This window comes from Megalobrama amblycephala, linkage group LG9 (assembly GCF_018812025.1).
Source record: "Megalobrama amblycephala isolate DHTTF-2021 linkage group LG9, ASM1881202v1, whole genome shotgun sequence".
Lineage (NCBI taxonomy): Eukaryota > Metazoa > Chordata > Actinopteri > Cypriniformes > Xenocyprididae > Megalobrama > Megalobrama amblycephala.
This window is the reverse complement of record NC_063052.1, coordinates 42,326,803-42,343,166: the sequence shown is the minus strand read 5'-3', so window position 1 is coordinate 42,343,166 and position 16,364 is coordinate 42,326,803. Positions and strand designations below refer to the sequence as shown.

General features: G+C 39.9%; 1 protein-coding gene across 1 annotated transcript; it reads right to left on the bottom strand.

The window, feature by feature from the left end:
• Positions 1 to 5,048: 5,048 nt before the first annotated feature.
• LOC125275983 (tumor necrosis factor receptor superfamily member 11B-like) lies at positions 5,049 to 7,278 on the bottom strand. The gene is made up of 4 exons (XM_048203357.1): positions 7,124 to 7,278; positions 6,588 to 6,966; positions 5,776 to 5,952; positions 5,049 to 5,669 (listed from the first exon to the last, which is right to left on the bottom strand). Exons 1-4 carry the CDS (start codon positions 7,124 to 7,126, stop codon positions 5,401 to 5,403), a joined length of 828 nt encoding a protein of 275 aa, XP_048059314.1. The 5' UTR covers positions 7,127 to 7,278; the 3' UTR covers positions 5,049 to 5,400.
• Positions 7,279 to 16,364: the final 9,086 nt, after the last annotated feature.

Below are 16,364 nucleotides of genomic sequence, written 5' to 3'. Positions count from 1 at the left end.
ATCACCACTGATCCCTCCCAGCCTCAAGACTCCTTCATCACCGCTGATCCCTCCTAGCCTCAAGTTTCCTTCATCACTGCTGATCCCTCCCAGCCTCAAGACTCCTTCATCGCCACTGGTCTTGCCCAGCCTCAAGTCTCATTTGTTGCCACTGGTCCTCCCTCAAGTCTCATTCAAGTCTCCTTCATCACCGCTGATCCCTCCCAGCCTTAAGACTCCTTCATCGCTGCTGGTCTTCCCCAGCCTCAAGTCTCCATCATCACCATTGATCCCTCCCAGGCTCAAGACTCCTTCATCGCCGCTGGTCTTGCCCAGCCTCAAGTCTCATTTGTGCCACTGGTCCTCCCTCAAGTCTCCTTCAAGTCTCCTTCATCTCCGCTGATCCCTCCCAGCCTCAAGACTCCTTCATCACCGTTGATCCCTCCCAGCCTCAACTCTCCTTCATCACCGCTGATCCCTCCCAGCCTCAAGACTCCTTCATCGCCACTGGTCTTGCCCAGCCTCAAGTCTTCTTTGCTGCCACTGGTCCTCCCTCAAGTCTCATTCAAGTCTCCTTCATCACCGCTGATCCCTCCCAGCCTCAAGACTCCTTCATCGCTGCTGGTCTTCCCCAGCCTCAAGTCTCCATCATCATCATTGATCCCTCCCAGGCTCAAGACTCCTTCATCGCCGCTGGTCTTGCCCAGCCTCAAGTCTCATTTGTTGCCACTGGTCCTCCCTCAAGTCTCCTTCAAGTCTCCTTCATCTCCGCTGATCCCTCCCAGCCTCAAGACTCCTTCATCACCGTTGATCCCTCCCAGCCTCAAATCTACTTCATCACCGCTGATCCCTCCCAGCCTCAAGACTCCTTTATCACCGCTGATCCCTCCCAGCCTCAAGACTCCTTCATCGCCACTGGTCTTGCCCAGCCTCAAGTCTTCTTTGCTGCCACTGGTCCTCACTCAAGTCTCATTCAAGTCTCCTTCATCACCGCTGATCCCTCCCAGCCTCAAGACTCCTTCATCACCGCTGATCCCTCCTAGCCTTAAGTTTCCTTCATCACTGCTGATCCCTCCCAGCCTCAAGACTCCTTCATCGCCACTGGTCTTGCCCAGCCTCAAGTCTCATTTGTTGCCACTGGTCCTCCCTCAAGTCTCATTCAAGTCTCCTTCATCACCGCTGATCCCTCCCAGCCTTAAGACTCCTTCATCGCTGCTGGTCTTCCCCAGCCTCAAGTCTCCATCATCACCATTGATCCCTCCCAGGCTCAAGACTCCTTCATCGCCGCTGGTCTTGCCCAGCCTCAAGTCTCATTTGTGCCACTGGTCCTCCCTCAAGTCTCCTTCAAGTCTCCTTCATCTCCGCTGATCCCTCCCAGCCTCAAGACTCCTTCATCACCGTTGATCCCTCCCAGCCTCAAGACTCCTTCATCGCCACTGGTCTTGCCCAGCCTCAAGTCTTCTTTGCTGCCACTGGTCCTCCCTCAAGTCTCATTCAAGTCTCCTTCATCACCGCTGATCCCTCCCAGCCTCAAGACTCCTTCATCGCTGCTGGTCTTCCCAAGCCTCAAGTCTCCATCATCATCATTGATCCCTCCCAGGCTCAAGACTCCTTCATCGCCGCTGGTCTTGCCCAGCCTCAAGTCTCATTTGTTGCCACTGGTCCTCTCTCAAGTCTCCTTCAAGTCTCCTTCATCTCTGCTAATCCGCTAGTTCTTTTGGCATCCCTCATCCTCCCCTTCTCCTCCTTTTGTACTTATTTTTGCCTGTTATAGGGGGTAATCGGAGCTCGAGTAGGATATTCTTTCCGAGCCCCTCTATAGCAGACAGCAATCTGTTTACCACTTACGCTAAGATTATATGGGCACACGAACTCGTGAATATTTAATTAATTATGCAGAAACTCACTCTGTCAAAGTTCTGTGAACCCATCCCCCTAAAACTGCAACTAGCATCCCAAACATAGCTAACACACAGACAGAACTAGGTGTCCTGTTACAGGACGCAGGAAAACTGATAAGAACTTTCACGATCAGAAAGAATTTTGCAGAGACTAGTGACTCTGACTTCATTCTTTCTGAGAAGGACAAATAAACACTTTTAATCCCATATAATCCCATTATCAGGAATAGCCTTCCTGATAATGTTCGGGGCTCAGACTCGCTCACCCTGTTTAAATCTAGATTAAAGACGCATCTCTTTAGCCAAGCATTCACATAATGCATCTCATATCAGATCAATTGCACGTATCTTTGCTTAATGTTATGAACAGCAGATACGCTAATTATTCTCCATTTGCTTTTCTGTTTTACCTCAGGACGGGTGACTAGAGAGGACATCAGCTTCAGTTTGGATCCAGCCTCTTAAGAAGACCTCAGATGACTAACACCTATGAAGAGACGGCGCCAACTCCTGCGAGGACTTCAGAAGACGCAATCATCTGGATCAACATGCACATTCCCAAATTTCTAAATATCCTAATTATTGTTAATATGTAATTCATTTTTCCAGGAGCTCATTGCTTCTACCTTCAGTTAAACTGCTAACAGTGATTGTAAATTAATTGCCTAAATTATTACATTATTTGCTAACTGCATTCTTTAAATTGTAATGTTGACATGCATTCTCTGTAAAGCTGCTTTGAAACGATATGTATCGTGAAAAGCGCTATACAAATAAAAAAAAGGAAAAAAAAAAGATATATTCTATATATAACCACTTTAGATATGTATAAACATGTATCCAATTTTCCCATCTCATGACTTTCCTTTTATAAGCTTTATTCTATGTATTAATTCTCTCTTTTGAACTATTTTGGTATTAATGTTCCAGAGTTGCAAATTTATAGTTAACTGAAATCACATGGGTAGCATGTTTGGTATCTACAGACTCCAACTTTCGTTTCCTATTTGGTATGTTACATGTTACTAACTCTGTGACACATTAGTATTATAAGAATCTAGAAGGTTCTTCTCTCATTCATCCAATCCAGTGTCTTATGCTAATATCCTGCCAAAGGCACAAAGACTACAACTCGTTATTGGCTCAGACACCTCAAGAGGGTGTGACATCTTCACCCTTTAAAATTACTGATCACAAGATTGTTACGAGTAGCTGGTAGAGAGATGAGGCAGATACGGATTTCCACAATAACAGATAATACTTTAATGTAACAAAGGCAGAGTACACCCAACATACACTAATCACAACAGAGAACGGACAGGGAGTGAAGGGAGTGGGTCCATTATAAAGGTGGTGCTGACGAGGGAGTCCAGGTGACGATGATCAGTGAAGATGGGGAGATGACGAGGGAAGTGAGTGCAGCTGTGGAGAACAGGAGGATGCTGGGAAATGGAGTCCAGGGAACACGGGAACTGTGACAAAGATAACATTCTCTTTCCTCGTTCCTCTCTTTCCCTGTACTGAAAATGCTGATGTGAAGATGATGTTAAGAAGCTAGAAGCTTCTAAGGAACCCCAAGCTTGTGCCAGGCTTCGGCCTAGACCTTCCATTTACCAAAGATCCTCTGAATCCAACTGGTTCTCTTTCATCAAGACAATATCAGCAAAGAATCAATGGGAGCCTCCACAAATTGCATCAGGACAGTTTTAATTCAAATGGGCGAGACATGCAAGTATCAAATTTAGTCTCATTATTTGATACATTGAGTATCCTTACCCCTTTTAAAGAAGGGTGTGTTAGAACTAAACTGATGGTTTGCTCAAGGCTGTTGATCTGCTGAATTTCAAACAATGCTGTAACGTCTTGCCTTCCTGTACTCTGCTTTAGCTCTCTCTTTCCCTTGTTGAACTGTATGCATGTATGTGTGTGAATGTCAGAGTAGTTAAGTGTTTAGTCTAGTTAATAAAGTCTTCTTCATGTCACATGTAAAGTTGTCCGTGTTTCATGCTCATATGCTGGAGTCCCTATTCATGCAGATCTTGACTACATGCTCTGAGTAGATAAGATTGTTATTTTCCATAACCTGGAAATGAACATTTCTTAGAATTAATAAGCAATTAACACTGAATGTTCATTGGCCAAACAGGTTAATTGATTGTAATATTCTTCTTAAAAATCTCCTTCCTCACCTTGGCCCTACGGTGTCACCCCGGGTCTTCGTCTCCTCGGTTCCTGGGTCTCCACCCTGGCTTCTCCCTCCATCGTCTCCAAATTGGTCCTTTGAACTGTTTTTCCCCCTCCCTTCACTAAGGTGTAGTTCCCATTGAGGACATGCCTTCCGGGAATGGGGAGTTATGTCAGGTTTATGTTCTGTTTGTATGGATATTCCTGCTCTTCATTTGTTGCTTTGGTTTTTCATTAGTCTTCACATGACTCACCGGTGTCTAGCCTTGTTTAGTCTCTGTGTATTTAAACCATCTGTTCAGTTTAGTTTGTTAAACATGTTTGATCTTGATCAGGCTGCCCGATGGGATACTCACAATAGCCGAAGACATCGAGCAAGCTTCACCAACCAGGTGTTGCATGCTTTTATAGCTGAAACATGACAGCCACAAACATGTCACAAAAGTGGTGTCTAACATTATGTACTGCATGCATGCATTAGATTTAGCCAGACTTATGCTAGAAATAGTTAATTTCCAACTCACTTCTTTCTCACACTGCAAAGTCTATAAGCTGAGTCTACAGTTTCATGTTGGATTATGTGAGTTTCGTGTCTGTGGAATTGATACAATTGTCAGGTGTGTGGTCTTGTGGTCTGGATGAATCATCTAGTGTGTGTGCTGCTCGGGGGATTAATGTTAAAAATTTGACAGTTTGAAGCCGTCCTTAAGCCTCCCATGGGTTAAAATCCATTAAGATTTGAAAACCTTCTAGTGTGTCCCAGGCTGCTAATGGAACCCCTCTTTACTTCATTGCAGAACCAACTGTGACATATATATATATATATATATATATATATATATATATATATATATATATATATATATATATATATATATATACACAGTCTTATTACAGAGACTGAAATCAGGTTTATTTGAGTGCAGATTATTCAAAGAAAAAAACTTGAGATGGAATGGATATATATTTCACAACCACAAGAAACTCTTTTCACTGTTTAATGGAGGTGTTTTGTAGTCTGATACAGTTTAGTTTTCAAAAAAAAGAAAAAAAAGAACAATAAATAGAAATCAATCTTAACATTAAATCAGTGCAAATTATAATATGTAATATTTACAAAACAGTTGAGTCTCCTTCAAAAACTTGAAAACAGTGCATTTGAAATTTATTGACAGGACACATTGTAATACAATCTGAGTGTCACACATTCAGCATTCTTCACTGTAACAGCTGAAATGAAATCTTTAATGAAAATGTCAAGTAGGGTGCTCATGTGTCATGCACTTATGCATTTTACAAAGCAGACAAAAGACATCAGACTTAAAGGCTTCACGTCTCATACTGTCACTGCTGTCGTGTTACTGCACTGCTGCTGGAATTTCTGGATTATGTGTGAAATTCTGCCAGCGAGGCGACCCATATGTGAGTCCTCGATCACCATGTGAAGGTTCAGCAGCTCTGAGGAACCATTCGCCACCCGGAGCACGTCTCTCTTGCGGAGTTTCTTTTTCAGATGGCGGTTCACTAAGCGCTCCAAACGCGTGATGGGAGTGTTGTACTGAATGTCCAGACCGGACAGAACCGGCTTTAATAAACCCACCCAACCTGGAGGAAAAACACCAGAGGATGAATATATGGATGCAACATTCTACATGCAACTACACTGTAAAGCTTTGTAATTCAGTGTGAATGTGTGTGCGTTTTACCGTACCTTTCTCTGCGAGTTGTTCGCAGGTTGCACACACATTGTCATGCCACCTGGATCCCTGCAGCAGCAGCTGGTCAGCGGCGCAGGCGCTGTGAGGGACGCACGCTGCATGCTTTTCTGCGATGTCTGCAAACCACCCGTCTGCGCAGAGCTCACACACCGTGTCTTTGTGTGGCGTCCCTGCAAAAACACACATGACACAATCAGAAAATCCACCTTCAGACTGAATCACTGTGTGTCACAGCAATTTAACCAAGAGAAACAAACAACATCTGTTTGATAATAGACACTGATTTTCTTTTAATCATAATGATCATAAATAACAGTTCTTGCACTAAGTGGCACAGAGTTCATAGTATTCGGGTGTTAGTGTATCAGCTGTTGCATGGAAGAATTGGATCCTTTTCACAGGCTCTGATGATGCTTTTCCACACTTATTAATAACTTTTTTTTTAACTTTTAAAACATTGTACATTTACTAACACTATATTTAAATGTAATGCTGAGGTATAAAACCCACTATTAGTGCTGCTGCTTGAGTGTTTATAATACAATAAGAAACTCAAATTTGACATCTTTCCTCTTGAGAAACGCATAGTTAAACCGAATATTCATTAATATTATGAATTATTCACAATATTAATTAATATTGGTACAACTTTTTATTGAACATCGCTGTCTAATAACTTCATATTATCTATAAAATATATATACCTAAACTTTATCTATATAAATTATATTAATAACTAATAATACTGTGTGTGTGTGTGTGTGTGTGTGTGTGTGTGTGTGTGTTCTCCTCAGGTATATCTTACCTGCAGCTTTGAGTCCGTGACCCGGTTTACACACGGTGTGTCTCTTGCAGAAGTGCTGATCCCAGTAGAATCCGGGCTCACATTCACAGACCGTGTTCACGGTTCCGTTGCACGGCCGAACGACCCGCTGATGATCCGAACACGAGTCGCACAGCAAACAGTGCGGGATGTAGTTCCAGAACTCCGTGAACAGACCCGTGCCGCACGGGACACATTCCGTGCCGCGGGAGCTCGTGCAGTGCGCGCGCAGGCGGTAACCCGGAGCACAGCGATCGCACTGAAGCGCCTGTCCGGTGACCGGATCGATCCGCCGGTAAGTGGGAACACCCCCCGCCGCCACTGCCGACAGAGCCGGTAACACCAACACTGTGAAGAACAACTGGAGAAAGAAAATGACTGTTAATGATGGACACACTTTGACACACTGATCACAGAATACTTCCTAAATTGTAACACTGAAATAAGCACGTTGAAACAACATGTGCTGTGAAAAGCGCTATACAAATACACTTGAAGTGATCTGATCTGTCACTCACCATCCCGCGCGCGCTGCCTGCCTGACTTCATTAATGAGCGCGGTGCGCACGATTTATATACTCGCATATAGGATGACACCCGCCCTGCCCTGAATCAACCACATCGAGGAAAACCAACTCATCAGAATACCAGAGGGGTGATGCTCATGAATATCACGAGTGATGATAGTGATTGTTCTGAAACCATTGAGACTTTCAGAGAAACAGCTGAAAAAAAAAAAAAAAACCCACATTGATGGAGAAACCCGAGCCACAGCTACAGACCATCAGATCTCAGCCAGATATAAAGATTTATTTTTAAAAAAATGTTTCAGAACTTTCAGAGAACATTCAAACGTAACGTTTACATAATGATTGAAGAATGATACAATGGAGTGATACAATTTAACGTATACATGGAACGTTCGTATAACCAAGGAAAAAAATATTTTTTAGAACAATTTAGAACAAAAAAGAACGTTTTCGTTTCCAGGTTCTGGATGAATGGCTGTCAAATGCTGCTATCAATTAATTACTGATCTGAATAATGACTGTAGAGCTGCTTTACAGCAGAATCTGAATTGGTATCATATTTGAAGTTTGCATCATTGATTCTGATATTTTCCTGTTTATTACAGTGAAGCTACTTTGAAACAATCTGTATATAAATAATGTGTGATTGCATTCTAGCACAAAGAATATTATAACTTGATCCCTGATTCATTTCTATGTGTTTTGGACAGTAACTAGATTTGTAAATGATGTGACTATAACAGCAGCAGTATTAGTTAAGAGCTCTAGCGCCTCCTGTCCTGCTGAAGATGGAAATACAGCAGATTAATTCAGATCTGTTGCTCGTTCTGATGTCTTCATGTCATATAGTGTCAACACATCAGGGTTATTATAGTTACAGAAACTAAAACTACAATTAAAACCATAAATGAAATAAAATACTGTTTAAAGGCGGGGTAGGCAATTTGTTTTATAATTGTTTTTTTTTTATAAATGTTATAAATGTTATACTGGTTGAAACTGGTTGTACTAAACATGTGCATATGTCTTCTGTGGAAGTCTCGGTCCAAATATGATCATATGATGTCTTATCTGCCTGTCGGCATATGTATTTTCTTTCCTCCGCGCACCTGCTGGCGCAGACATCACACGTCATCATCACGTTCTGTATTGAGAGTTGTAGACAGATGTCAGTCGCAGAGAGCCACAAACAAACAGCAGCTGCCTTTTACAGTTCCTCCTGAACCAAAACAACCAGCTTAAGCTGCGTTCACACCATGTCATAACTGTAATTATGAGATGGCAACCCGTGATGTTCTACCCGGAGCTGTTCACGTATTATAATATTTATAATAGGATACACAGGGCTGTTTTCCTGAATTTCAGCATGATTGCAAATGTGATAGCCTATCGATCTCATACAACAGTTCAATGATTAATGTTATGTGACTTTTGATTTTAGACTTCGAACATTGTCTATTTTTGCTCTATTTTGCAAATGAAAATAGTTCCAAACAAATCCACAGATCCATTGCGTGTCTCGGAGCAACACAGTGATGTTTCATTACTGAAGGAATCTGCGGTTTGAGCTAATCATTTGAATAAATGATGGCGAGCCTCTATCTGTTTCTTTGAAATGGGCCTCCGAATTGCAAAGGCTGAATCTGCAGCAGTCAGGTGGTACAACTAGAGCTCTATAAGTTGTTTACGTTCATTATTATTGTAACGTTATGTGCTTCGAGACACGAGTAAGCAATAAGGTAAGTAAGCAATAATTATTCACGATAAAGCACTAGCCTTGAGTACCTTATTGCTTTTATAAAACGGTTACCACACAATACAAATATTAAAGCCAAAAATATGTATCAATGCAACGTTCATGAAGTAAACTTTCACTAAAAGCTGACCGTGAACAGCAACAGAAATTACATTATTACGCCATTAGACTGTCTTTATGAGTGTGTCAGTCAGTAGCGAAGACTTTTACATTGAAAAGACTGAATTGTTGTGAACACGGAACAAGACACAACTGACAAATGATTTGACTAGCGCTGTCAGTCATGGGAAAACCCCTTACCTGTTAAAAGGACGAGATATCGCAGTGGACATTTAAACAGATTTTTTTATTATGAACATAGACCTGAAGGAAAATGCTGAATCTGAATGCAGATAATAAACTTGTTCACTCGATCTCTTTCTCACAATACTCTTCTACATGATACAGTGAGCTTCAATGAACAATATCAACTGAGAACATACAGTTTACGTTGCTAAGAGTGTTGTGTAGTGATACACAGAACCGTTGGGTGAAGCGGTCGTGTTTTATCGTGAATAAAACACAGCTATTGACCAATCGGAATCAAGGACAGGAACTAACCGTTTTAGGTTTTGGTTTCTAAGGGTGTTGTGTAGTGATACACAGAACCGTTGGGTGAAGCGGTCATAGCCGTGTTTTATCGTGAATAAACGCTTTCATGTGTTTCGAAGGAAGCGTGGCTTTGGAGACGCTCTGAACGTCTCATGCTTTCAAAGACTTCAAAGACTTTAAAGACGTTTTCAAAGACTTTACAATAAGGTCCATTAGTTAACATGAGTTAATGCATTAACTAACAATGAGCAATACGCTAATAGGTCATAATAATTTAATACAAATGAACTAAAATGAAAATGAAAACCGAAAATAAATACCAACTCAAAACTATAAAAACCCAGTGAACTGACTGGAATCACAAGAGCTTAAATGTCATGAAATGTCACTCTGTTGTTTTTTCCATATGACCTGGTTATATTTGCCTGTGTCATGCAGCTTTTGATATATTATTTTTGTGTGACGTTGACTAACGATCATATGCATGTCAAATGTCAACAATCTCTATTTAGCCTATAACTGATTCATTATCACACATTCACTCTTGACGACTAAACAAAGTATTTGGTAGTAGGTGTGAGATAATGATTGTAGTAAAATCAGTGAGTCGTCTATGGGTCACTTCCTATTTTCATTTCCATATTATCATATCCTCGTTTGTTAGGGATTCCACGAACGTGTTTGAGCGATTAGTCATGAAACCTGAGAGATGCGTGTTACAGTAACAAGAGCAGAGACTGACGGTAGTCGAGCAGAAGACTGGGAACAACACCAGACCCTCCCACACGATCAACATGACCTGATAAACCCGTCACACTCGATCTCCAACAGTCCTTCTGACAGTTAGACTGTTTTATCAAGTGAAAATCTTTTAGTAATTGTACAAACATCCTTCAGCTCGTGCTTTTCGTGTCTGAGATCTGATCTGCACTGATTTTTAAGCGTACTTAGGGTGTATCCGAATCCACTTTTCTAGTTTAACAACGGAAAGAATGGTAGACGCATGGACCAAAAGGGTAGTCTCTTATGTATGTCATGGGTGGGTTTTGGGAGTAACATGCAATAAACCAAACATATTCTTATCTCCCACTCCCTTTAAAAGGCGAATTCTCTATTCACATGGTGGAATATAGACCTGACGATTCTGTTTAAATACATGTGTGTATTGCCATGATTGGTTAAATAATTAGCCAATGTCATTCGTCATTACTGCAAATAGGTCATTCTGATACATGCAATGACTATCCATTATGACATGCAGGTATTTTTATCTATTATGTACACAATAATAATCTTTTACATTCCTTTTATTTTAAATATGAACAGTCATGTCTCAGTCACAAGATGGTTTCATTCATGAAGAAATGAATCCGCAGTGGGCAAACAAAGCTGGATTGGAAATTTAAACAGTTACTCGACAGCAGAAGCTTCGGATCTCATGCAAAACGTGTGCAAATCACAACCGGCGAGTTTAGAGGAAGGTGACAGGACGCTGGAATTTACATCCACACATTTATCAAAACCAGTTATCCGTGAAGCAGTTCCTGAGCATCAATCCTGCAATTCCGCAGAAACACACACCTGGAATCCTGCACGCGTTCAGGATTTCTCTTCAGGGAAGCTTGTGTTGCACCTGAAATTCCAGTGCAATTCAGTGCAATGTAAACACGGATCTAGGAAACTAGGGAGTGTTCTTTGAAAGAGCTTGTGATGACTGAAATCGCACACATCAGCAAATGACAGCTTCTAAATAAAGAACGCTCTGGGGAAATTCCTGCATGGCTGTGCCGGAAATCCAGCAGGCTTTCAAGTACAGCTTCAGCAAATATCACACATCATGTCTTGAAGAGTTTCAGTTGCTTTTAGTGGATGTGTGAAATCGGTTCCGCTCAAGTTCATGATATCACTAACACGTCCAATAACTACAAACCGACTTGGTGATTCACACACTTAATGACTCATATTTTCATAGAAACAAAAATCACACATGCTCTCAAATCACATAAAACCACAGCTGTCATAACAGATGACAATCTCAAATCAAATGGGCCGTTAATTAAATCATTATAGAAGCACTGAGGATGTGTGTGAGGCGTGCTGTTCATATTACTTAACATGAACTAACAATGAAGAGTTAACAAAGATTAATACTGTAACAACTGCTCATTGTTGGATAATGTTGTTCATTGTTAGTTAACATTAATGGGCCAGTTCAGTTCAAAAGTAATCTGATCGGATTGGATCAAATCTTGAAAATGGGTTGGATTCTGAAATCAGATTAGATCACAAAATCCAATCCTAGTTTTAATCTGGATCAAACCTTCAGTTTGTGTTGTTCAAAACGTGTCAGTAGGATTTGGATGACTTTGATCCAAAAAAACAGGATTATTCTGATCCCAACAGGGGGTAGGATTTCAAGGTGGATTCCAGGAGGAAAATGTAGTAAAACATTAAAACTGGTCAAAAAATACAACATTTATATCATGTAATATACATACACATTTTTTTTATTTTGCTCTTGATTAGTTTAACTGTTAAATAAATTAGAAGTAGACATTAACCTACATATTTAGCCTTTCGGTAACCTAATGTAAAGAAAAAAAGATTTTGGTGCCATAAAACAATCCCCAAACAGCTGTAAATATCCAACAAAAATATTATATTTAATTCAAAACCCATATTCTTTCTATCATCATGTCCCTTTAGGGGCTCCGTAGAGCACTGGTAATCCAGATTTGGTAATCTGTAAAAGTGTGTATCTAGATCATGGTGATCCAATCCAGTTTTTCTTTGAAAAACCAGCACAAAAGTAAGATGGATTACCTGATCCTGGATAGCAAAACATGGGATTTCCAAATCCAGATCATTCTGATCCAGATTAAACTTTTGAACAACTGGCCCTTTGTTATATTATAAAACGGTTAGTTCCTGTCCTTGATTCCGATTGGTCAATAGCTGTGTTTTATTCACGATAAAACACGACCGCTTCACCCAACGGTTCTGTGTATCACTACACAACACTCTTAGCAACGTAAACTGTATGTTCTCAGTTGATATTGTTCATTGAAGCTCACTGTATCATGTAGAAGAGTACTGTGAGAAAGAGATCGAGTGAGCGAGTTTAGTATCTGCATTCAGATTCAGCATTTTCCTTCAGGTCTATGTTCATAATAAAAAAATCTGTTTAAGTGTCCACTGCGATATCTTGTCCTTTTAACAGGTAAGGGGTTTTCCCGTGACTGACAGCGCTAGTCAAAGCATTTGTCAGTTGCGTCTTGTTCCGTGTTCACAACAATTCAGTCTTTTCAATGTAAAAGTCTTCGCTACTGACTGACACACTCATAAAGACAGTCTTTGCCACCATCTAATAATAATAATAATTTAATAATAATTCCTTACATTTACATAGCACTTTTCTTGGTACTCAAAGCGCTTTACATATTGAAGGGGGAATCTCCTCAACCACCACCAAATGGCCTAATGGTGTAATAATGTAACTTCTGTTGCTCTTCACGGTCAGGGACTATTTTTTCCGGCTTTTAGTGAAAGTTTACTTCATGAAAGTTGCATTGATACATATTTTTGGCTTTAATATTCGTATTGTGTGGTAACCGTTTTATGAAAGCAATAAGGTACTCGATGCTAGTTCTGAATCATGAATAAGTCACGGCTGATGGGGTTACTCAGCTTCACGTCATGCCTGACAACACACTTCAGCCGTGACTTATTCATTATAGCCTCAAGTAACTTATTGCTCACATATAACATGAACTAACTTTGAGCAATATATATTTATACAGCATTAACAGCTGACTTGACATTTAAAGTGACTAAAATAGAGGAACAAAAGCAGTTCCAACAGAGCAAACAATATTCATAGTGTACAATGACAGAAAGTTCGACTAGGAAATAAAAAGAAGAAGAAGAAGATTGCTTTATGTTTGTATATATAAACTCAATAGCAGGTTTCTGCCATGGAAACAAACCACATGATGACAGTGCAAGTTCAAATCACTATATTTAGAAAAGCCTTTAAAAGCACTGCGCCAACATCCCATCAGTCCTTCTGATCCGTAATGGAACTGTCTGTGGTGGAAACAGGAATCAGATGAATCACTGCACCAGAAACATGCAAACACCATCATGAAGGCATTATATCACAGCTCTGATTATATCTCAGCAGCATCGTGACGCTCTTACTAGTGAGAGTATATGAACCGCTGGGTGACGTGTGAGGCCTTTATGAGCTGCTGAAGGCCCTGATGATGAGGATGAGGAGGAGGATGTGGTGAAAACCTCAGCACTGCATTCATGATGTTTGCGGTGATGAATCAGTAATTGCAGACAGAATAGAAACTTTCCTGCTGATAATGAAGACAGCTTCCAGGCTTCCTGGTCTCTGCAGGCTTCTTTAGGAATTTCCTCTGGTGATCCTGCAGTTTCTTCTATTTTAGATAGTAAACAGCCTTTTTTTAAAACTTTGAACAAATGTTCTATTAACGTTACTGGAAGAACATTTGTTCATAACTGAAAGAACGTTAGCTAAAGTTCTGAGAATGTCCCTGTTATCTGGGTATATTGACCCTGTAAACTGGAAATGCAGAGATTCCAAGAAATGTAAACTGCTCGAATTTACACTCTAAAAAATGCTGTGTTAAAAACAACCCAAGTTGGGTTGAAAATGGACAAACCCAGTGGTTGGGTTAAATGTCCACTGTCCTGCACAGTATTATTTAACTCAACTATTGTATAAAAATGACTATGGTTGGCTTAAAATGAACTCAAAATAGGTTAAAAATAGACACATAATTACTAGAGGCAACAATAATCAAAATATTGTTTAATGTTTATTGTTTAATTATTATTCGTTAAAGGTGCCCTAGAATTTACCTCAGCATAGTTGAATAACAAGAGTTCAGTACATGGAAATGACATACAGTGTGTCTCAAACTCCATTGTTTCCTCCTTCTTATGTAAATCTCATTTGTTTAAAAGACCTCCGAAGAACAGGCGAATCTCAACATAACATTGACTGTGAAACAACAGTCGGGATCATTAATATGTATGACCCCAATATTTGCATATGCCAGCTCATGTTCAAGGCATTAGACAAGGGCAGCCAGTATTAACGTCTGGATCTGTGCACAGCTGAATCATCAGACTAGGTAAGCAAGCAAGAACAACAGCGAAAAATGGCAGATGGAGCAATAATAACTGACATGATCCATGATATCATGATATTTTTAGTGATATTTGTAAATTGTCTTTCGTTAGCATGTTGCTAATGTACTGTTAAATGTGGTTAAAGTTACCATTGTTTATTACTGTATTCACTGAGACAAGACTGTCGTTATTTTCATTATTAAACACTTACAGTCTGTATAATTCATAAACATTCTTTATAAATCTCTCCAACAGTGTGTAATGTTAGCTTTAGCCACGGAGCACCATCAAACTCATTCAGAATCAAATGTAAACATCCAAATAAATACTATACTCACATGATCTGTTATGCTGCATGACGAACATCTTGTAAAGATCCATTTGAGGGTTATATTAGCTGTGTGAACTCTGTTTATGCACTGTATTAAAGTCGAGAGCTCGGGGGCGGGGAGCGCGAGATTTAAAGGGGTCGCACACTGAATCGGTGCATATTTAATGATGCCCCAAAATAGGCAGTTAAAACACTGAATAAAAAATAATCTATGGGGTATTTTGAGCTGAAACTTCACAGACACATTCAGGGGACACCTTAGACTTATATTACATCTTGTGATTCTAGGGCACCTTCTAGGGTTCTAGGGTTCTAGGGCACCTTTAAACATATTAATAAATGTTCATTTCCAACATATTTTGGGTTCATTTTAAGCAAGCAATACAGTAATTTTTAAACAATAGTTGAGTTAAATAAAACTACCCAGTACGTTGGGCAAACATTTAACCCAACCGCTGGGTTTGTCCATTTTCAACCCAACTTGGGTTGTTTTTAACCCTGCATTTTTTAGTGTACATAAAAACCTACGTTAGACTAAAAGAATCCCTCATTGTTTGTCCTTAGCTAGTCAGTTGTCTGAACAGAACATTTTCATACAGAAAAATAATCTTGCTTTACTTTGGAAATCATTTTATTTTTCTGACCCCACTGATTTATTTTTAAGTGTAAACTCACTTTTGAGAAAGAAAATGCATCTTGATTTAGGAAAGTTTAAATATTTTACAGTGTAACAATACTGCTGAACTATGCTGAATGACATAGTCATGGGATAAAATACCGCCGTTCCGTTCCGATTAGAACATCAAACAGGTTCTCCCCACTCAGTGACGCACCCACTGAGAATCCTGTTATATAAGACATATTTATTAGTGTTTCTATTGTACAGAATGTGATAATGGAGAAACCAAACATCATTGTCATCAAACATCAAAGCATCAAACCTTGACAAACTAGGGCTCAGGTCAAGAAGCAGATAGACTGGCTAAACCGACCGTCTGCTAGCTGTCTCATGTTACAGAAGTCAGATTTCAGTCAGTTGCTGTAATTTAGACTAATATCTTCAGTATAACTCAGAGGTCTAGTTTCAGGTATACATTTTTTTGAAGTGATGGTGCTTTATGTAATGTATGTTATCTAGTGTAAGTGACAAATCCCATTTGACATTTGTGCTGGCTACTGTATACAGGCCACCTGACACCATACAGACTTTAACAAAGAATTTGCTGAATTTGCTGCGGATAAAGTCCTAATTGTTGGTGATTTTAATATCCATGTAAAAAAGACACATTGGAATTGGAATTTACAGACATTTACATCACATTCTGTCTCGTGTATACTATATTTAGCCATGGCTGCAAAACAAACCCCCTGATACAAATATGGTAGAA